At 39.3% G+C, this 24,456-nt stretch overlaps 1 protein-coding gene across 4 annotated transcripts in view; it reads right to left on the bottom strand.

Moving 5' to 3' along the window:
* Positions 1-2,715: 2,715 nt before the first annotated feature.
* The window catches only part of Znf326 (zinc finger protein 326), a 38,282-nt gene continuing 16,541 nt past the window's right edge, over positions 2,716-24,456 (bottom strand). For all 4 annotated transcript variants that reach the window (XM_029477583.2, XM_021162275.3, XM_085836964.1 and 1 more), the window contains 6 exons: positions 21,771-21,882; positions 11,984-12,131; positions 10,895-10,994; positions 7,527-7,657; positions 6,313-6,408; positions 2,716-3,226 (listed from right to left, as the gene is read on the bottom strand). In XM_029477583.2, coding sequence (XP_029333443.1) covers positions 2,879-3,226; positions 6,313-6,408; positions 7,527-7,657; positions 10,895-10,994; positions 11,984-12,131; positions 21,771-21,882 — 935 coding nt within the window. In that variant the 3' untranslated portion in view covers positions 2,716-2,878. The remainder of the gene's footprint in view (positions 3,227-6,312; positions 6,409-7,526; positions 7,658-10,894; positions 10,995-11,983; positions 12,132-21,770; positions 21,883-24,456) is intronic.

Below are 24,456 nucleotides of genomic sequence, written 5' to 3'. Positions count from 1 at the left end.
CAGATGAGTCTGTCAGGAGAGTTCCAGATCAACATGGCATACAGATTCAAGCAATTTTCTAAAGTTCTAATTCAATTACAGAAGAAACACTCAGACTAAAGAGTCACAGATATATTTAGTTTCACAAGAAAATAAGGATGTTATGAGATGTTTGCAATTAAGAACATTTTTAATTAAAAAAAAAAAAACAAGGAGTCAGGTATTGGTGTACTTAGGGAAGTCAACTGACAGCCATATACAGATGACAAGTAACTACAGATGACAAGTAACTACAGATGACAAGTAACTGCCTTAATCAGAAGGCAACTCTTTGGGGTTTGGCTATAGCATGGCATGGTACCAACGATGATGTAACCAGCTCAGACTCTAAGGCACTGAAGGAGAAAGGGGCAACCCCTGCACAGCTGCTTAGACAAGTGCTGGTGATGAGGACAACTTGCAAAACAAATGCTCAACTGCCCTTGTTATGGTAAGGAAGTCAAAAACAGTAAGGATTGCAAAAATTAACTTGCATGTAAACTGTACTGCAAACCTACAAGTTATCAAATGGAAAATTCATTTGAATGTCTAAAAATATACCTTCAATACCATCTTGCAAACAAGCTCATCTATATACACATTTCTACATTGATGCTCTTTGCTATCGCATTCTAAAATATCTTAAAAATTGTTGCAGAGGTGGTATGTATGGCTGTATGGGATGGGTGTTTGTATACATGACTCTTCCTTCAAATCTCAGATGTCCAGAGATGTTCTATTGAAAAACTTTCAACTTAGGGACAGCAAGTTGGCTCAGTTGGTAAAAGCAGCTGCTCCCAAACTCAACAACCTGAGTTAGAGTCCCAAGACCCACATGGTAGGAGGAGAAAACCTGCTGCTGCAGGTATCTGATCACACTGTGAACCCCAAGATTGTGTCTACTGGAAAAACCTGTTTCTACTTGTGGTATGGCTCAGCCTTATATACCTTTAATCCCTCTGACTGAAACAGACAAGCCCTTAGTACACACCTTTAATCCCAAATATGATGAGATTAATTGGTAGAAGAAGGGATGTCTGAAAGTGATATCTAATTGAGGGGCAAAGTTATGAATCAGAGAGAGATTTGACAGAATGAGTCAGAGATAGGATATGCCCAACTCTTATAAGAACAGCACAGTTAGAGAGTCACTGAGTTCAGTACAGGGGAGCTGAAAGGCAATGCAGGGGAGCCGAGTTGGTGGCAACTCAGTTCAGGGAGTTCAGAGGCAGTTTTTACCTGGAGTTTTACAGAGGCAGGTGGTGAAGACAAAAGGAGCCAGGAGAATAAAACTGATTGCCAGAGTTCATTTGAGGCCAAGCCGAGCAATTCAGTCAGAAGCTGAGAGAAGCGAGTTTGAATCCGTGACCTTGGAGAGGAGTCTGAGCCAGCAGAGTTTACTTTAACCAGCCAGCTGGAGTTCAGGAAGACCTAGGAAGGTTGAGCTGATTCAGCAGTAGGCCTTCAAAACCACATTGACTTCAGACAAATGAAGTTACTTTTACAGAGCATGGGGACAGATCTCTGGGGCTTGCAGGCTACCAGCCTAGCCCCAGCTTCAGTAAGAGACCCTCTCAAGGGAATAAGATAAAGCACAATAGAGCAGGACACCTGGCATCCTCCTCAGACATATGTACCACAATATACAGTGCCCATACGTGTGCACACACACATAATACTCACATACACACCTCTGCAAATGCCCATGCACTGCCTTAGTGCTTTATTATGTAAGCTGTCCATCCAATGCCTCCAAGTTCTGAGGTCTGTTTCATTAAACAGAAAATGTTGGCATCCTGACGATTTAAGGAGTACAACTCCTGGTGATCACTAAGAGGCTGGTGGTTTATACAGCACTGCTTCTCAGTTGCACAGACTATCTTATAATAACTTAAAATAGGCCAGTCTCATGTCCTCTTGGTTAATATGTAGGCAGTTTTGTTTTGTTTTTTAAAGGAAAATCTTTGAAAGAGTGAAGGAGAAACAATTATTTTTTTAAAAACAGAAGGCTTGATTCTTCGTTCTTCAGGTAAAACAGACATGACAAAAGAACACAAATTATTTGTATTAAATTGTATTTTCAGGAAGATTCCAAGGTTTGACATAGGCACAGAGAAAAGAACAAACTAAAGCTTGTATAAACAAGATCAGTTACAGACTGACCTCTGAAATGTGTTAGAAAATATACAGTAGTCACACTTTTTAAAAATATGACTGAGGAAAAATGTTTTAATTCAAGTCTTCTCAATCACTTGAAATACTTGTGAGCTAAACTTATACATTAAGGCAGATATTGATTTTTAAATACTCATTTAATTGATGAAATGTTTAAATTGCAATCAAAGGAAAAAGTTCTTTTTAAAAAAAAAAAAAAACATTTTATTGCTACAAAGGGAACTGTACACAAAATCCTTTAAGCCATCTTAATGCTAACTGCTATTCAATGTAAAAAAAAGAAATACTAAAATCAGGACAAAATACTTGTCCAATCAATCTAGAGTAAGTACTCAAAAACTGAATGCACACTTAAAGGTTCACTCCCAAGAGCAGCATTTTAAGTTCAAATGATTACAACGGGCAGAGGAGCAACACACACCTAGAATCCTGAACACCAATAAGGTAATAAAAACTAAGCTTAAAAATCATACAAACAATTTATCATATCTAAGTTTGGTATCTATAAAAACTAAACTGAAATCATCTTAACTTCATTTTTATTAAACAAGTGCCAAACATTTAGAAATGATATAAAACAAACTTTAATATGTGGAATGCATGCAACATGGTATCAACTCATAAGCTACTCAGCATCTTCCATTCTCTACGGTAGCCCCGGTAAGGCCCCTGTGAAGTGTGGCGCCTACATCTGCCTGTGCTCACACTGCTCAGTAGCACAGGTCTGGGCAGCAAACTCCTGGGTTCCCTCCTCTTCCTCCTCCTCCTCTGCCTCCTCTGCCTCCCCTGCTCCCTCTGCTTCTCCCACTGCATCAGCTTCCCCTACTGCTGCAGATTCTGCTGTGCCCTCCTCTCCCTCCACATCCCCTTCTTCCTCCACAGATCCAGCTTCCTCCCCTTCTTCTCCTTCTTCTTCTTCCTCCTCCTCCTCTTCCTCTTCCTCGATGGGTTCATCAATCTTCTCTTCGTCCTCTTCATCTCCTTCTGTCTGCTGATCCTGAGGTTGATCTTGAATTTCAAAAGGATTCTCTCCCTAAACAAGACAAATGGCTTTTACACTCAACACATTTGTTTTTCTATGACTGACACTTGCTGTATCTTAGGGACGAAAAAAAAGCAGTATTTGAAGTTCATTTTACTTATGACAAATCTATAAAATATTTTAAGTATCTACTTCATTCCAATTGAGTATATAATTTATTAGTTATTTTATATTCTTTAAATTAGAGCACCTTTTAAAAAAAAACCAAAGATTTTAGCTGAATTTCTAAAATCCTATATAAAAAAACAAGTAAAAATATGTTTTTGATACAAGCAAAAGAGCTGATGCAGATGATCTACTTAATAAGGCAAGTGCTCACTGGCTTCATAAGTGCTCCACTGGATACCAGGCCTTATACTTCACACTTGCATAAACATTGTTGGCAGACACTCAAAGGTCCTTTGTATTTATTTCTTTTATCCCTGTGGGTGCATACATGCACCTGCACATGCTTACACGTGGAGGTCAGATAACCATTTCTCCTTCCAGAACCCCAGGACTGGATTCTGGTCACTGGGGTAAGTGGCAAGTGCCCTTATCTGGCTGAGCCACGTCAGCAGCCTGATATCTCACCTTAGTCATTATCTCTCTGGATTAAGTCTTTTACAATGGACACACTGGAAGACTGTATTAACGTGTGAAGCTGACTAAGAATCTATTAAGGCTGATGCTACATTTTAAAATGGATCAGACAGAAACCTGTAGGATGAAGTGTAATCATAAATGCCTGGGTAGAGCAGTTAATGATTCAGTATGGGCTTAGAAGGCCCAGTGTTCAGTCTCCATAGGGAAGAAAAGTGGGGTAGACCTCAATGAAGAGGATTCTAATAAGAATCACTGATAAGAAGATTCTGAAAATGTGGGACATGAGAATGTACATTACCATGGGGAGAGGGAAGTGTGGGGCATGCTGCACACAACTACAAAGTGAGATATACAAATGTTTAGTGTGCGTCTATTAATCTTCAGCCCATAGAGAGAGTGGCCAGAATAACATATTTACATGAATGGATTTGCATGAATGTCAGCACTGAGCTGACAATGGACACAGAGTCAGTCCCACATGGGGCAGCCTCAGGTGGGCGTCAGGAGTAAGTCAGGGCTGGGATAAAGCCTAGAAGCAGTCTGCACATGGGCAGGAGAGAGAGAAGGAATGCTCAGAGCAAACAGTATTGCCAAAAGTGGAAGACCAGTGTCCAACAACAGAACAGACACAAGTAAAAAGAGGACTGAGAAGTTATTCAAGTCCATCACTATTAAAGATGAACCAGGAAGGCTGAGGATTAGTTTTACATATTTTAAGTAAAAGTATCTTAATTTTTGTGTGTTTGCATGTGAGTACATATATGTTCAAGTGTATGTGGAAGTCAGAAGACAACTCCTGATGTCATTCCTCAAGAGCTCTGCAGAGAGCCTCGGGGACGCTCCTATCTCTACCCCCAGCACTGACAACAATCATGCACCACGGTCCTAGTTTCTCTGAGGTGGGTTCTGAGGGTCACACGCAGGTCCTTACACTTGCACAGCAAGACATTTATTTATCAAATGAGCTAACTCTCAGGTGCCAGGATGTTCATTTTTAAAGCACTCAATGTGACCATTGGATCACTGATAATCTTAACAACAGTTTAATGATGTAAGTGGGAGTTAGAGCAGTAGTGGCTGTCCAAGAGCATGTCTCCACAACTTCCTCTAAGTTCCCAGAAAGCACATGCTTGGCCCCACACAAGTGAAAGCTGTCAAGTCCTGAAGCCCTTTCTTAAAGTACTAATTTCTAATCAACCTCAGAACTTCTGAATCAAAATCTCCAGAAAGAAGCTTCCTAAGAATCACTTCGGGAGCTGGCAGTGGTGGCGCTCGCCTTTAATCCCAGCACTCAGGAGGCAGAGGCAGGTGGACCTCTGTGAGTTTGACGGCAGCCTGGTCTACAGAGCAAGTTCCAGGACAGCCAGGGCTACACAGAGAAACCCTAATTTGGAAGGGAGGAAGAGAGGGAGGAAAGAAGGGAGAGAGAGAGAGAAAGGGGAAGGAGAAAGAGAGAGAGAGAGAGAAGGGATAGAGGGAGAGGGGGAGAGGGAGAGAAGGAGGGAGGGAAGAAAAGGGAAGAAAGAAAACACTTCAGAATACTAATCTGAAAAGTTTGGGAAATTAATCCAGAGGGTCTTCTTAAGGCCTGGATAGTTGCCTATTTCACACCTTTAAAAAGATCCTGATTCTATTCTTCCAGGTGAGAAGTCTTCAGTTACAGCAAATAACAGGAGTTGAAGAAGAAGCTATCTTCCAAAGTATGGTAAGAAAAGGCTGTAAAAAAGGCGAGATCCAGAGTCCAGGAACAATCAGGTCACTCGTTTAGGGAAATGGTGAGCACTGTCTGTCTAGAGAGGACACTGATAAGGGGCAGGGTACTGGATCCCAATAAGGACGTGAGAATGAGGAAACAGAACATGGATGAGGAGGAAACAGTGACCAAGGTAAGAAATGCACATAAATCTAAGGAGAAACTCCCCATCTTCCTAGTGCAAAGAACACGCACGTGGGGAGAGCAAGAGGGGATGATCTGAAGCAATAACTATGAAAGACATAAGTCAACCAACAAAATTAATGGCTGAGGAAATACCTCAGTCACAAGGCACTTGCCACATCAACAGAGAGAGCACAGTGTGAGCCTCAGGCCTGGTGGCACAGGTTGGTTATCCCAGGGTTGGGGAGGCAGAGACAGCTGGGTGCCCAGCAGCTTCACTAAACATGCAAGGCCAGGCCAATCACAGACCCTGTTTCAAAAGCAAGGAGCAAAGCTCCTGCCTGAGGTGACCCTGAGGTGACATACACCATGCTTCTGTGCAGACTGTACATGCACACACCACCCACCACGGGAAGCACTTACAAACTTAAACTTAGCACGTGTGACTAAGACTAACATCCTGATCCTCTCACACACTGACTTAGAGTCAGAAGGGGAGGAGACAGGAAATGACTGCCCCCATCCTCTAATCCAACAACAGTGAACAGAATCTGTGTGCCTCTGCCTGTTTTAGTGTCCTTACATATAATTATACAACACATCCTAAAAAGCTCACCTTAACAAAGCGCTCATACCGTGCCTTCACGATTGGGTTGTTTAAGATGCTTGTGGCAGTCAGCACACTTTCCCTCTTTATCTGTTCCTTATAAGCCTGTGGAAAACAGAACACAGTGTGGTTATAGAAAGCCATGGCATAGAAAGCTTAGAGACTTAAAGTGATATTTTACACTCAAATTCCTTTATTTAGATGACTTTTACAACAAATTAAGCTATGAATAACTATAGCCATTTTACTTGTAATTTAAATGATTCGTGGATTGAGACCATGAACTTTCTTTCATAAGCAAATACAAAATACTAAACTATACAATACAATACAGCACTCCCAAGTCAAAGTCTTTTACTCTACACTTTATCAAAGGACCCAACATAATCAGTCTTCTTCAAGGCTTCTTATCACAAGTACTACACAGAGGAGACAAGGTAATAATATGAAGAGTCTAACACCCAGACATCATAGTTCAACCTGTGCAAAGGAGGATGAAGTGAAATTCACATCATTATAAAACAGAGACTCAAGTCTCCTCTATTTAGTCATTAATTTTTAAATCTTCATATCCATTTTACAAAGGAACTCATTTTTCACAATATATGTATTCATGTCTTTCTGAAGTCAAGCCAACTAGATAAAGCCCAGTATAAAGAAGAGACCGCATGCCCTAATGAACAAGCAGCCTGTATGCTGTTGAAGGCTATCCTGTTCAGAAGCCACAAGAGATAGTAAATGCTAATACTAGTTTTAAATGTGCTTTCCCAAACAGAAAAACAGGCCGGTCATAATAAAGTTTTCCTTTCCTTTTTGTTCTAACACACACAAAATGATTTTGTAGCAACTTACTATAACAAAAGTAAAAAGAAAACGTGCTTTTCAGGTGTCAATTTCCTGCAGGCTCACTATTACAGGTACCACTTTATTAGGTATTACATGTTAGTTAACTGACCCTTAAACAAGCACAACAGGATGATTCCAGTCTCATACAACAGGTAAGGAAAGTTAGATAAGGAACTTCTTTAAGACTCGGGTTCTATCCCAGAAAGCCTTGCTCCAAGTCTATGATCTTAACTAGGATATGACTCTGTCTCTAAGCTGACACATAACTAGCTGTTCACATTGAAGATATAGGACAGAATGTCTGATTAAACAATGGACAAAGGAAAATTGAAAAACTGTTAGAAAGTTCAAGAACTGTATAAAGTTTCCAGACTCACCTGCTTCCCTTTGCTGTGGTCGGGAGACTTTAGGTGGAGCTGAACTGAGCTGTGTAAAGCAGGGATGTACACGCTACAAGCACTACAGTGAACAGTCTCCACTTTCATCATGTGATCATCTGCAGTAACACCTACAAACAAGTTTATTTAGGGAAGAAATGGCCACGCATCCTTACTTCTCTCACTAGTTTCCATTATCATTCTCACTCTTTACAACAAAGGATCGGAGCGTGTAGGCATGTGTCAAGTTCTGCACACCTCATGTCTACATATGTAGGGGTTGGGTTTTGTCAGATTCTCCTAGAAGTGGAGTTGAAGGTGGCTGGTTGTACGGTTGTTGATGTACATTTTCTTAACTACTGAGCCACCTCTCCAGGCCCACGCATCGTATGAGTCACTCATGCTTAGAGCTTTTAGTCCACCTCCTCAAAAAACACAGTTAAATGGATGTTATTTTAGTAAAATAAGAGTTCCTTTAGTATGTACATGAGTGGGCAGGAAAAGCAAAAAAGGTGCTATAAGGAACAAAAACATCCATTCTCAATCTTCGAATGACCATTCTAAAGGAATCTTGAGCTGACTATGTAGCTCACTGGTAGAGCACTTGCCTAGCTCTTATTACAAAGTGTAGTGGTTTGGGTGACAATGTACCACATGGGTTCTGGGATTTAACAACTGGTACTCACGAGGTGGTGACGTCTGGGGAGGATTCGCCTTGTTAAAAGAAGTACATCAGTGAGGGTTTGGAGTGCTTAGAGCCTCGCCCTGCTTTTAGTCTGTCTCCTGCTCGGGTTGTGGCACAAGATGTGAGCCCTCAACCTCCTGTCCCTGACACCATGCCTCCCTCTCACTGCCATGCTTTCTATGAACAATGCCAAGGAATGTTAGCCTTGCACTGTACAAGATGAAGGGCCATTAAGTAATTTCCTGAAATTATGTAATTACATAGTAGAATTCACAAAGGGAGGGAGGGAGAGAGGAAAAGGAATAACTGAAATGAGACAGACCAAAAAAAAAAAAAAAAAAAAACTATGAACTATTCAGAGAACATGTGAGGATTTCAACACATGCAGTATGTTTTTAGATTTATTTCACACAGATGTCTATGTAGCACATAGGCGCTTGGTGCTGCTGGGGTCCTCAGAGGATGCTGGATTCCCCAGAATGGGAGCTATGAATGTTACGAGTGGCCATGTTGGTCCTGGTAGTCAAACCTGGGTCCTTGGCAAGACATGTCTTCTCACCCGCAGAGTTGTCACTCCAGCCCCCAAATGCAACATTTAAAGGCAGGGTAAATAAAAAGATTTGTTCAACATGTAAAAAATGCAACTACAGGAAACCGTGCTGCACATGAATGGAAGCACCATGGATAACTCCTTACTTCTACTTTGGTGGATGGTAGAGCTATGTTTTCAAGAAAAATAGTTTGAGTTTCTGTTTCCTTATTTAAAGACTGCCAAAGGAAATGACAGGTTTTGGAGATAGGCTGTTTTAGTTTGATTCATTTTTATTATCTTTTAATTCTTTGCAATTTCTGTGTTTGTGTGAGTAGTGCTGGTATCCAAGGAGGCCAGAATGTCAGACCCGGCTGGAGCTGGAGCTACAGGCAGTAGTAAGCTGCTGGATCCAGGTGCTGGGAACCAACACTGCATATGCTCTTAACCTTGATCATCACCCCAGCCCCAACGGTCATTTTATATGACTACTGAAAAGACAGCAGCAGGCAAGGGAATGAATGAAACAAGATTTCAGAAAACAGATCTGTGCTAGACTTATAGATATAATTCCATTAACATGTTAATTTAAACTCTGTATGTAAATGAGTTCACCTGAAACAAACATCAAGGAAGAGAATAATGAGAACCAGGACTGGTGAAAGCAGACGGAAGGGATAAGAGAGTGTGCTGGGGCAGTACAGGGGAGGGAGACAGAGGCACAGGCACGAGTGGGGGAATGTTACTGAAGATGATTTAAACAGTAACAATTGTTTTGGGTTGGACTCACACCTATAATCCTAGCACTCAGGAGGCAGAATTGCTTCAAGTTCAAGGCCAGAGGCTATGTAATAAAACCATATCTCAAAATGAATAAGGGCTCACTTCCTGTCCGAGCAGTCTCAGCAGGCTAATGAGAGTAGGAGTAGAGTTTATTAAGTGTGACTGCACTGAAGGATGAGGCGTCAGGTGGATGAGGGTTGAAAAGCAAGGCTGCTGGGTTAGGAATATACAGTGCTCAGCAGTGGAGGGAGCTGTGGCCTGCAGAACGGTTGTTTACAGATAAAAAGTCAAGTTATGATACAATTATGCTTTTGTTCTTTTTTCTTTTTAAAATAAGAACAGGCTTATATGGGCTTCAGTGATAGAATCAAAAAGGAAGAAAAGACTGAAAAAAAGAGTTAATGATCTCAACTTCAGAGAGAAATAACAGAACTGGGGAGAAGGCTCAGAGATTAAGAATCAGAACTGCTCTTGCAGGGGACCTGAGTTTGATTTTCAAAACCCACATCGGGGGTGGGGCGACTCCAGGTCTAGGGTACAAAAAGCCTCTTCTAGCCTTCTTGGGCACTGCAGTCATGAACAGTACTCCTCCCACCCATATAATTTTTTTAAAAATTGTTTAACTCTAAAAAAAAATTAAAGAAAGTTAAGAAAAACAGCAGAAAAACTAAAGACAAATCTTTCCTCTAAGCAGTGGTTCTCAACCTGTGGGTTGCGACTCCTTTGGGGGTTGCACATCAGATACCCTGCATGTCAGATATTTACAATTGATAACAATAGCAAAACTACAGTTATGAAGTAGCAACCAACTGGTTCTCCACCTTCCTAATACTGTAACTCTGTAATACAGTTCCTCATGTTGTGGTGACTTCCAACCATAAAATTATTTCATGTTAATTCATAACTATAATTTTGCTACTGTTTTTTGGTTTGTTTGTTTGTTTGTTTTTGGTTTTTGGTTTTGGTTTTGTTTTTTGAGACAGGGTTTCTCTGTGTAGCCCTGGCTGTCCTGGAACTCACTCTGTAGACCAGGCTGGCCTTGAACTCAGAAATCCGCCTGCCTCTGCCTCCCAAGTGCTGGGATTAAAGGCATGCGCCACTACGCCCGGCTTTGCTACTGTTAATATAAATATTTTTGGAGACGCCAAAGTCAAGACCCACAGGTTGAGAACCTCTACACTATAACTTTAAGAGAAAGAAGTAGCTATAAGCGATAATAAACATGTAAGCATGGAAACAAGAAGTTCAGAAGTCTACGTCTGATATGCTATAGCAAGTATGACTGTAAATGGTATAAGTCTTGAGGTTTTCAGGTTATGATACATAAAATATAAATATAAATTTATAAAAACAACTTGCTTAAATACTCACCTTCCATAATATCTTTTTCGATTATTTTGTAAGCTTCTGGGTGATTAAGTGTCTGTTGCTTACGAATAGATGCTTTTTTAAATTTATTCACCATACATTCCTAGAAAATAAAAAGAAAGAATACAGTCTCTTTCCAAAGAGCACCTACTGTATTCCCATCCTATGGGAAACACCATCACTGCTGTACGAACAAGAAACCCACAATTTACTTGAAGAAACTATCATGAAACCCTAGAAAACTGCTTCACTTTTCACGATGTCTTCTGGGCATCTGGAGCAAGAATCCGAGGCTGGATAGTAACCTTCTCAGGTAAGTGGGTGAATCATAGCCGGCAGACAGAAACCCAGGATGGGAAAATTACAGGAAAAATCTTAACCCAATCAGAGGACACAATTCTGCTAGATTTAGAGGTCTGAATGAACACTGTATTTTAAATTTCTATCAGCCCAAATTAGTTTTGTGCAATTAGCAATCCCGTTCAAGCCTCCTCTTTTAGCATTTCTGACCGAAAGTACTGTTTGCTATTTCATGTCCCCACAGTATTTCTGCAGTCTTGGCATTTCCACCTGAATAAAACCATCTGTGCACCATGGACCATGTTTTATTTCCAATTATAGTTGGCTCATTAAAAGTAATGCTAATGGTCTTCAAAGTAATCTCTTAAATTGACAACCACACGAAAAATACCAAGACTGGCACTGAAATTGTGACTCTGCTGTCTAGTGACCAGGTCATTTAGTTTCTATGGGCATGAGTTCATCTGAAATGAAGGATTAATGTACCAAGCATATTTCCAGGGACACAGTGGATTCTGCAGGAATGACGCATGAAGCTGAATCAATGAACAATGTAGCTAAAGGAATTCTTTTTCCTGACAACTTTTTCAGAAATAACTATAAGAAGTTCTCAAGTTAAAAATCCAAATTCTAATATGAAATTCATATCTAACTAATTTTAACAAGTTTCCTTAAATTAGAGTAATTATCAGTTTTTTTAGTGACATAAACAAATGAGAGACAAATTGTAAAAAGTGATCAAATAAATGCAGATAAATTAAAATGCTTCCCATTTCAAAAAAATTTACTTACATGTAAAAACTCCATAACTACTTTATCAAATTTGGTTTGTTTCTGAATATGATCTAATGTTTCCTGGTGAGAAGAACTTTCCAGATGCAGTTCAATATCTTTTTCTTCAAAGGTTCGAAATTTACAAAATGAGCATGTGAATGCCATTCTATAAAGAAGAGAATTTTTTTTAAATATTACTTTATTCATTTAGAGCTTCTAAAAATAGTTTTATTAGCTGAAATTATTCTCTTTCTATTTTAGAACTCTGAAATTAAGGTGGAGGGAAAATAGTATTTCAGTTCCTATTCAGACAGTACAGTCAGTGAAGTACTTTGCATTTTAGCGTCTAGTACAAAAAATATAAGGACCAAAAAGGGTGATAACCTCAAGCCTGAGCCATCCAAAAGCTACAATAAATATAAAGAAACACTGAGTTCCCAAACCTCCAAAACAAACTTCACACTCTGGCCCACCTGCAAGTTTTTAAACCATCTAAACCCACTTCTAAAGCCAGATAGACACAAAGCACCAACCACTCTACTCCACCAAACTCTGAGATGTAAAGTCCCCTACAGTTATGTCAGGGAACTAACATGCCTAGAATGCACAAATATACATTACTTAGAAGACAAAAATCCACCCAGAACGAATTTTTCCACAACTTTCCTTTCACTGTATGCTGTTATTTCTTTTTCCTTAAATTATGACAACAGTCTCCTGACTGGGATCTTTTTTGCACTGATATTAATTTCCCGAGTTAATAAGCTCAGGAAATAACTGCTTAGTTCATATCATACCTATTTGTGATCTTGGGCAGGTTATTTCTCTGGCCTCAGACTTCACAGAGGTGACACACGAACCCCTTAAAAAGGCTCCTGCCTCGGTCATTATTCAATTAATTATTAGTGCTACTTCCTACAACAGGTTACTGCTTAAATGCATCACTGACTCCTTAATACTCAAAGGGGCGAGTGAGGGTTTGAGAGCTCTTCTAGAGGGTCCTAAGCTCAATTCTCAGCAACCACATGGTGGCTCACAATGGGATCCGCTGCCCTCCTTCTGGTGTCTCTGAAGACAGCAACAATGCACTCATATATATAAAATAAATAAATCTTAAAAAAACAAACAACCTCAAAATGCCTTCTACTGCTATTCTCTCCTCTTTTTATCTATACCCAAGAGTCTCTTAGCAATACATAGCACATTCTATGTCTTTACTAAACATTTTAATTACGTTACATTTTTAAATCATTACTTCCTTCCAATCCAGTTTTCTACTTCTGCATTATCAGTAAAATGCCTACTTGTTTGCTTTTACCTTAAGGCAAGCAATCTACCTGGATTGCCTCTCAAAATTCTACCATTCTTAGGTTCAGTTCAAATAACACCATCATGTAGCCTCCTGGAATTTACTACCAGTGATCCAAAAATTATTGCTAATAAGACTGACTACATATTTCTCTTCTAGCACTTTTTCAGCATATACCGCTGCATCTCACCCCATGTTCCCTTAAGGAGTACACACAGTTCTTTCTTCATCATAGTGAAAACATTCAAATATTAAGAAACCTATTCAAAAGTAGTCATTTACCATCAACCTCAAATCTTCCTAACAAAGTAAAACTGCTCTGGTTAATGAAATAACTGTCCACCAGACTGAGATGTAACTCACCAGTAGTGCATATCTGTAGTATGTGTTAGGTCCTGGTGTAATCAGAAGCATTTCTCTAATATATGTTAGGTTCTGATTTAATCATAAATATTGTTTTTAAAGCCTAAAATACTGTAGGATTTTTTTAAAGATACATATTCTATAAAATGACAATTCAATTGAATTGTTAGGCTAAAGCTATGAAAGAAAAAAATGGAAAATATAGTTCTTTTATTTTTTTTCTTTTTTTTTTTTTTAAGATTTATTTATTATATATAAGTACACTGTAGCTGTCTTCAGACACTCCAGAAGAGGGCGCCAGATCTCGTTGTGGATGGTTGTAAGCCACCATGTGGTTGCTGGGATTTGAACTCTGGACCTTCAGAAGAGCAGTCGGGTGCTCTTACCCACTGAGCCATCTCACCAGCCCTATTTTTTTTTTTCTTAACTGCAAAGTTTATTCTACTAACACTTATTCAAATTCAAATCTATTTTCAAATTTTAATGGGAAAAGTACTCAGAATAATTAAATACAAATGTTAATAGTGTAACAAATAATCGTGCTTACACTTCTATATAGTTAACACAAACTGTTTAATTCATTTCTACACCACAGTATAACATAGTTATGATTTATGCCAAATGGATGGCCCTGTTAAAACTCTACCTCTACCACCCAGCAGATCTCCCATTTCCTTCTCCTAGGTCTAGCTCGGTGAGTCTTCTGACTTTACCCATCCACCCCTTCCCCCAAGTCCTTCAGGTATATCCCCGGCCCCACACCTAATGCCCTGGTCTAGGTTTCTGCCAGAATACTCTCTACCTATCTGTCAACCTACCCACTCCTCCCATGCTACATCCCAACCTTCACACCAAGCCTGATCCAATGCCCACCTTCCAGGCTTGGACCACATCCTGTCCACCAACCCAGTTCACCTTACTTCATTCCACAAGCCATGCCCATCCTTTAGTTCCAACCCACCTGAACATCCTTTCTCCTGTCACAACCCGTTTATATCAGACCGAGTTGAGAGCTAACAAAACAACTCCACATGCCAGATCTCATCAGAAAATTACAAACAATATGAAAAAACAAGGCAGTATCTTCTCTCCAACCCTACCAGTTCTGTAGAAATGTTATGTTTGACGATTTAAAAGTTACCTAAGTGAAACTGAGGACACAGAATTTAAAATGAAAATCATAAAACTTCACCAAAGAATTCAAGAAGTTTAAAATCACAAAGAAACATATCAATGAAATTAAGGAAACAGCACTTAAAGAGAATAAATTCCTAGTGGTGCCCGAGAGAACACAAACCAGGCTGAAGGAAATGATGAAGACATGCCCGGTCTTGAGGATGGAACTCCATGAGGAGACAGAAACACTGAGGAGGACTCAAGCTGAGATGGAGAGGGAGAGTCCAGTAACTCAGCTAGAACCCACAGGAAACCCTGATAAGAGAGAATCAAACAGAAGATAGAACAAATCAGGACACAGAGTAGAGGAGAGGACCTAGACCAAAGAAATAAGACATATAAAAATTAAAAAAAACAAAAACCATAGGAAAGAAACATACAGGAAAAGTGAAACACCATGAACTACTCAAACCTTCAAATTATAGGCACAGAGGAAGGAAAAGAATCCCAAGTCAATGGCACAGACTAGGTATGTTCAACAAGATTACAGAAGAAGTTCCCCAAACTAAGGAAGTCACACCAATACAGATACAAGTATGCAGACCATCAAACATACTAGACAAGAAAGGACGCTCCCCACTGGCTTAGCATAAGCAGAACACTAAGTATTCAGACATACAAAGAAAGCGAGGTGAACGCTGCAAGAGAAAACCACACGTCACACAGAAACAAAACCTATCAGAATAATAGCTGGTTTCTAAAAGGAAAATTTGAAAGCCTGGAGCAATGCATCCCAAGTCCTAAAAGACTACGACAGCCAGCCCAGACTAATATACACAGCAAAACTATCTACCATGATTGACGAAAAAAGAAAACCTTTCCATGATATAAGCAGCACAAAAAATATATCCAAAAATCAAACCTAAGGAAAACACAGGAAGTAATAATTTGGGCTGAGACTACGGAAAGAAATATGAAGCCATAATTAAGACACAAAATACTGCTGGGCAGTGGTGGTACAAGCCTTTAATCCCAGCACTTGAGAGGCAGAGATAGGCGGATTTCTGCATTTGAGGCCAGCCTGGTCTACAGGACAGCCAGGGCTACAAAGAAAAACCCTGTCTCAAAAAAAAAAAAAAAAAAAAAAAAAATCCAGACACAAAGTACCACTGAGAACACAATACCAAGAATCAACAACATGATGACTGTAATTAACAAATACATTTCAATAATAACTTTAAATATCAGTGGCCTCAATTCTCTAATCAAAATATACATGCTTACTAAATGGGCAAGAAACAAAATCTATCTGTTGTCTACAAGAAGCAACCCATTATATCTTTAAATATAGGCACTGCCTTAGAGTAGAAAGATAGACAAAGAACTCTAATAAAATGAGACCAGGAAGCAAGCAGGCTTCTCAATCCTAGACTTAACAAAACAGACTTCAAACTAAAACCAAACAGAAAAGATAACAAGGGATACTTCACTCTAATAAAAGAGACAGTTACCAAGAAGACATTACCATACTTAACATATATGCACCAAATTCTGGAACATGCTATTTTATTTAAACAACAAGACAAAAACACTACTGGATTTAATAACACAGATTAACATCAATCCATTAATAGTAGGAGATTTCAAAAGGGCCATGGTGGCACAAGCTTTTAATCCCAGTTCTCAAGAGGCAGAGGCATTGAGTTTGAGGCCAGCCTGGTCTACAGATTGAGTTCCAGGATAGTCAGGGCTACACAGAGAAGCCTTGTCTCAAAAACCAAAAACAAAACAAAAAATAGGGGATTTCAATTCTTCACTTTTCCCCAATAAACAGATCATCTAAAACAAAAATAGAGAAACATCAGACTTAACTAACATCATACAGCAAATGGATGTAACAGATATCTACAGAATATTCCACCCAAACACCAAAGAATATACATTCTACAAAGTAGCACACTGAAGCTTTGCTAAAATAAACCATATCCTGAGAACCAAAACAAATCTTTCCAAATTTAAAATGACCAAAATCAGTCTTTGTATCCTATTTAACCACTATGCGATAAAATTTAAAGCTGACAGCAAACGCATTTCTAGTAAATACACAACTCATGGAGATTGAAGAATGTGTTGCTGAAAATGAAACAAGAAAGAAATAAAAATGTCCTAGAGTTAAATAAAAATGCAGACACAGCAAACCCCATGGCACACTGAGTGCAGCCCCATAAGGAGAGTCTGCAGGTCAGGTATCTACATTAACCAGTTAAAGAGCACGTGTGAATGACAGTGATACAAGCCAAAGACATGAAAAAAAGAAAAAGAAAACCCAAACCCAAACAACAGCAAGAAATAATAAAAATCAAAGAAATCAATGAAATAGAAACAACAAAAACTGTCCAAAGAATCACTGAATCTAAGAGCTGTTTGAGAAGATAAATAAGATTGTTGACCCGTAACTCAAGAAGTGCTCCCCCCACCCCAAGAAAGGAAGGAAGGCAGGCAGGCAAAAGAGGATCCAAAATAACACAATCAGAAATAAGCAAGGAAACATTACAACAAACACCAAAAAAATTTAGAATATTATAAGGAAAAGGCAAAAGAGGATCCAAAATAACACAATCAGAAATAAGCAAGGAAACATTACAACAAACACCAAAAAAATTTAGAATATTATAAGGAAATGCTTTAAAAACTTGTACTCCATGAAGCTGGAAAACCTAAAAGAAATGGATAGATTTCTAGATTCTGCAAAACTACCAAAATTAAAGCAAGAAGTCAGCAACCTAAAGCTTTCCAGGTTAAAAACAAAAAGGCTGGAACCAGATGAATTCACAGCAGAAGTCTACCAGACATTCAAATACTATATCAAACTCTTTTCTAACAATTTCAAAAAATAGAAACAGAGGGAGCACCTCCAAACTCCTAGGAAGCCAGTTATCACCTAATACTAAAAATCAAGTACAAACAGCTCCCTACCCCCTTTGAAAAAATGGTCAATATCCCTCAACGTAAGACTCGAATATACTAAAATACTGTCAAACAAAATGCAGGCATACATTAGAAATATTATCCAACATAACCAAGTAGACTTGATCCCTGAGTACAGTGATGGATGGTTCAACATACTCAAGTCAATAAAAGACAACAATTAGATGCAGAAAACTGACAAGATCCAACTTGCCCCCAGGGGCTTAGAGGAGACATAACAACATAGTAAGTGCTATGTATGAGACACCCACAACCAGCATCATAAATGGGAAAACTTTGAAGCAATCCCACTGAAGTCAAGGAATGTCTACTATCCCCACTCCTTTTCAATGTTGTGCTTTAAGTACTAGCTACAGCAATAAGGCAAGAGAAGGAAATTAAAGGGATTCAAATAGGGAAAGAAATCAAACTATCCCTATTGCAGATGAGATGATAACTATACAGATATTATATCAGGAAGTTTTTATAAATGACAAATAAAGCAATGTGGCAGGATACAGAATCAACTTGCATGAGTCAATAGCTTTTCTATGCACCAAGAACAAACATACAAAGACAAGATCATGAACACATCCCCATTCACAATAGCCTCCAAGAAAATTATCTCCAAATAAACTCAACCAAGGAAGTGAAGAACCTCAAAAATGAAGACTTTAAGCCTCTGAAGAAAGAGACAGAAAAAGACAGTAGAAAGTGGAAAGACATCCCGTGCTTAGGGATTGGAAGAATTAACATGAGGAAAATGGCTGTTTTAGCAAAAGCTGGTTACAGATTCAATGTAATCTCAATCAAAAACCCCATCTCATTCTTCACAAAAATAGAAAAGAAAAAAACTATCCTAAAATTCATATGGAACCACAAAAGGTCCCTGATAGCCAAAACAATCCTGAGCAAAACAAAACAAAACCATTCCAGATCTTAAGATCTACAGAGCCATAGTAATAAAAATATTACTGGCACAGAAACAGACAAGCAGACAACAGAACAAAATTGAAGACCTAAACATGAGTACACATAGCTTCAACCACTTTATATTTGACAAAGACGCCAAAAACACAATCTGGAGAAAAGAAAGCATCTTCAACAGACAGTGCTGAGAAAACTGGAGTCCACATACAGAAGAATGGAAACAGACCCTCAGCTATCAGATCAGACACCTACAAGTGACACCTGAAAATGCTAGAAGAAAACACAGGCAGGGGCCAAAATGTGGGAGTTGGTGGGTAGGGGAGTGTGGGGGGAGTGTATTGGGGACTTTTTGGATAGCATTGGAAATATAAATGAGGAAAATACCTAATAAAAAAATTAATTAAAAAAAAAAAAAAAACCACAAGCAGTATCTATCCTACACGATACAGCATAAGAAAGGACTTCATGAATAAGACCTTCATTTGCCCAAGAATTAAAGCTAACATCTAACATATGAGACTTCATAAAATTAAAAATTCTCTTCACAGCTAAAGAAACTGGGGGAAACCCAGAAAATGTGAGAGAATCTTGGCCAGCTACACATCTGACAGAGGATTAATATCCAGGGTATGGGTGTATAGGACTTTAAGGGAGGGGGGCATTCAAAATATGGGCCTGGGACCTGAACAGAGTGGTCTTGAATGAAGGGAGGTGGGGAGGAAGGCTAAGAAAAATCTCATAAAATGTTCATCATCCCTAGCAATAACCCAAAAAAGCAAAACAAAACAACTTTGAGATTTCATCTTACCTCCATCAGAATGGCAAAAATTAAAAAAAAAAAAAAAAAACAACCAACAACAAATGTTAAGAGGGGATGCAGGGAAAAGGAACCATTATTCCCTGTCGACAGAACTGCAAACAAGTGTAGCTACTATGGAAATCAGTGTGAAGAACTCTCAAAAAGCTAAAAATAAATCTACCAGAGGACCCCGCTACACCACTCCTGGCCCCAAGAACTCAACATCCTACTCCACAGATAATTGCTCAGATGTGTTCACTGCTCTAGTCATAGTAGCTGGGAGATATAAACAACCTCAATGTCCTTCAGCTAACAAATGGATAACAAATATGGTGCATATACACTATGAAATACTACTCAGCTGCGAAAAAATGAAGCCATCAATTTTGCAAGTGAATAGATGAAAAGTTTTTTTTGTTTTTGTTTTTTAAAAAAGTACTGAGTGAGTTACCCCAGACCCAGAAAGACAAATATTTAAATGCAGCAGGCACCCACACCCCGGCAGTAACCAATAGCTCTCTAATTGGACTTAGGACCTACTCAACTAGAGAGAATCATGGCCAATCCTAGAAACCTAGCCAACTACTGAAGGCTAGTGAGGTCCTAGATCTGAAGAAGAACCTACAACCACCACTTACCAAACCAACACAAGGCCCAAGTACACTAAAACACTTGTCCTTGTAGCCATGGGTAAGTGCAGTTTTCACCTCTCATAAAGGAAACCTGGCTTTGCAACACACAAAGACCACTACAGAAAACCACAATCAAGCAAAATGCAGAGTTATGGAACCTCGTCCCCAAACAACTGCCAAACCTAAGTCTGCCAAGTCTCAGAAACATTGCAGAAGAAGGGGAAAGACTGTAAGAGCCAAAGGATTGGGGAATTTGTTGTGAAATTGTGTCTCCTAGAAATGTCAGAAGCTACACCATAAAAACTCACCAACATGACTGCCTAAACATGAGGTGAGCAAGGACATGCCAAAGTGGATGAGCAAAAGCCCACAAGGCTCACTGATTAAGAGCACCCACAGGGTAGAAGATCCTATGCCCTATGACTTCTGCAGCTGCTGCACACATACGATGGATATACATACATGCACGCAAAGATTCATATTCATGAAATATAAATAAATCTTTTGTTTAAAAAAAAAAGATTTTGAGTCCCCAGTCAAATCTATTCACCTTTTTCTAAAATCCATTTTACTTTTATTTAGGTAGGGGTGGGAGCTATCCAAGGAGGCCAGAAGAGGCCACTGGATCCCCTGAAGATAATAACAGGCCAATCTGTGCCTCACACTCACAACAAGCTGGGAACTAAACATGGGTTTGGAAAAGCAACACATTCTTCTTACTGCTGAGCCATCTTTCCAGACCTCATCATTTCTTTCATACCTATAATAACTGACTTTAAGCCCGGAAAATGTTAGAGAAGAAAATCCTTTTACTTTTACATTTTTTTTAATTTCTAATCTCTATACACAGGATATGAGGGTCTAAACTGATTCTAAAAGTTTGTTGTTTAATCAAATCTTTTTATTTAGCATATCATTATATATGTACTACATGCTAATATAAATGCAGTCTACTTACAGGCTAATAATTCTGTCACCTGCCTATCACAGCCTGTTTTCAGTGCTGGGCATCACACCAAGCACTTATCAGTGTGCCTCCCTGATATATCTGTGTACCTGAGGGTTCATGAACAATTTCCCTGAGACCCTCCTGTGCCCACTGCTGACAGCATGCTCGCCATCTCTCTGCAGTGATGGGGATTCGCATGCGGGCCGTTCCTTGTGCTGTGCAGCATACACTCTTACCCACTAACCCACTTCCCAAGCCCACATTATAACCTTTCAATGAATCATTATCCAAAACTGCCAATGCCTATTCATTCATCATTCCTTCACAACTTTCTCTAGCAAACTTATAAAACACAAACTTTCCTAGTCGAGAACATCAGTGTCTCTGTAGTCAAATCTCGAGACTATAGTCTGGCTTCTGCCACTCAAGTGCTGGGCTTATAGTTACATACTGGTATATTTGGTTTATGCAGTACTGAGTAATGAGTAGTTTATCAAGGCTTTGTGTATCGAAGGCAAACACTCTACCAACAGCCCTAGCGCCAGTCCTTTATTAATTTAGTCAAATCTCTGTTGATTTAAACTTTTTCATATTCTGTAAAATAAATTTGCCAATTTTAGTAAACTTTTTCGAGATAGGGTCTCATTATGTGGTCTATGTGATATTATGCTTAGGAAACGCACCTAGCTTAAAAAATCTACCTTTTAATAAGCCTCATCTTTGATTTAGTGACCACAAACCTGTATCCATCTCCATATTTTTCACTGTTTTTTTCTCGTCTACGTCTTTGCTTCTCTCGCCGAGCCTCAATTCGCCGCTTTTCTTCTTCTTCATTTTTAGGATCAGTTTTTGCTAAGATTAGGGGGGAAAAAAACTTCATTTTAATACATTGTGACTTTCTATGTCTGCTTCATTTCTATGTAACTATTTACTACGTATTTTTGCTTAAATCTGCATATTTTTGCTTATTCTTAAGTTTTATATTCAATTAATCTGGACAAAGCATCTAGTACTATATTTCCTATTTTTAATGACAGATTAAAATGTCTGTAATTAGAAAAAGTTTTTTTAATTATTTTTATTTTATGTATATTTTTGTTTGTATGTATGCAAATGTACCACATGTATAATGTATATGCAGTGTTCATGGAGGCCAAAACCTGCAACTGGAGTTACATATAGATGTTGGCTGCCATGTGGGTGCTATGAACCGAACCTGGGTCCTCTGCAGAAGGAACTCTAACCACTGAGCCCTGAGAAAAAGTTCTTTAAAATTAAAAATGAAACTGAGGAGATGGGTAGGAGTGCTTACTGCACACGCATGGAGGGTCTATCTCTAGCACTCATGTAAAGAGCAGGCTGTGGTCACACCAGTGCCTAAAACAACACTGTGGGGTGTGAAGAAAGGAGTCAGGGATTTTGCAGTCTACCAGTCTAACTTCTGATTCAGGAGTTTGTCTCAAGGACATAAAGAATGATACAGCAGGAAACCCAAAATTATCCTCTGCCCTCTGCATATGCACACACAGGTATGGGTACCACAGATGCAAATATATAAATGAATGAAGAGGGAGAGAGGCAGGAGGGCGGGAGGGAGGTGCTGCGGAGATACAGCTCAGTGGGTGAAATGTTTGCTACACAAGCATAAAGACCTGAGTACAGGATCCCTAACACCCACTTAAGAAGCTGGGCAGGACAGCAGACACTTGTCATTCCAGGGCTGGAGAGGCAGACATACAAGGATCTTTGGAGCTTGCTGGACAAACAATCAAATCAAAATTGCTAAGTTCCAGGTTCAGTGGGAAACCTTGCCACAAATAAACAACTGAGAAAGATGCCTGATGTTCATGTTTGGTCTCCACATACATGAACACATGTAGCCCCCACCATCAATACATATATAAATGCATAGCACAAAATATAAATAAATCAGGCCCAGTGCCCCGTGCCTATAATTTCAAGCACCTAGGAAGCAGAGGCAGGAGCATGTAGACTTTAAGTTCCTCCTCCACTACAAAGTTCAAGGCATGGGATAACTACATTCAAAATAATTAAATAAATGATGGGAAATAATGTGAAGCAAACTCTGTTATAGTTGAAAAGAGGTCCAGGTGCAGAGCTTTTAGGCACAGAAGATGCCTTAGTATAACCTGGCTCTGCCACTTCCTGGGTGTTGACCCAAGACACCAATTATCTGTCTTTGCTGTTATGTCAGCTCTATAAAGTTTGGCACACATAACTACCCCTCATCAGCTTGGCTTAAAAATAAACCAAGTGGGCTGGTGAGATGGCTCAGTGGGTAAGAGCACCCGACTGCTCTTCCAAAGGTCCAGAGTTCAAATCCCAGCAACCACATGGTGGCTCACAACCATCCGTAATGAGATCTGACTCCCTCTTCTGGTGTGTCTGAAGACAGCTACAGTGTACTTACATATAAGAAATAAATCTTTAAAAAAAAAATAAACCAAGTAATGTGTGTATACTCTTTAACTAGTGCCATGTACAGGAAGCATTCAGTAAATACTAACACTTAAAATCTGGAGCTGGCTGGAGAGATGGCTAAGAGCACTGAGTCTTCTTCCAAAGGGCTTGGCTTCAATTCCTAACACTCCTGAGAGCTCACAACTATCCCTAACTCCAATTCCAGGGGACACAACACCCTCTTCTGGCCTCTATGAGGACCATTCATGCATATGGTATACAAATATGCATATAAGCAAAACATTCATACACAGAAAATATAAATAAATCAATCTGGAAAGTACCCCCCAAAAGAAAAAATAACACTTTAAAAACATGCTTTTATCAAATTGTATATACTTACTAATACTTAATTTAAATGGAGATAAAACATTCAAAAACAAATACACTGTTGATATTGCAAAATTACAATAAGCACCTACTTTTAAATTAAAATATACTTAATTAGAAACTATTCTAGGCTTGATTGCTCATTGACCCCTTTTAGAAGGAATCCTTACTATCGTCACTATTGTTTAAAGCAATTCCTTCAATGAAACTACTCAATAAGGGGCTGGAGAGATGGCTCAGCGGTTAAGAGCACTGACTGCTCTTTGGAAGGCCGTGAGTTCAAATCCCAGCAACCACATGGTGGCTCACAACCATCCATAATAAGATCTGATGCCTTCTTCTTCCCCCTCTACAGCAAGTGAGCAGGGCCAGAGTGTCTGAAGACAGCTACAATGTACTGAAAGGAGCTGAAGGGGTCTGCAACCCTATAGGAGGAAGAACAATATGAACTAACCAGTACCCCCAGAGCTCGTGTCTCTAGCTGCATATATAGCAGAAGATGGCCTAATAGGCCATCATTGGGAAGAGAGATCCCTTGGTCTTGCAAAGATTATATGCCCCAGTACAGGGGAATGCCAGGGCCAGGAAGCAGGAGTGGGTGGGTTGGGTAGCAGG

The sequence above is a fragment of the Mus caroli genome, unplaced genomic scaffold (assembly GCF_978045245.1).
Source record: "Mus caroli unplaced genomic scaffold, Mus_caroli_1 scaffold_4, whole genome shotgun sequence".
Lineage (NCBI taxonomy): Eukaryota > Metazoa > Chordata > Mammalia > Rodentia > Muridae > Mus > Mus caroli.
The sequence above is the reverse complement of the archived record's forward strand: the minus strand, read 5'-3'. Positions and strand labels throughout refer to the sequence as shown.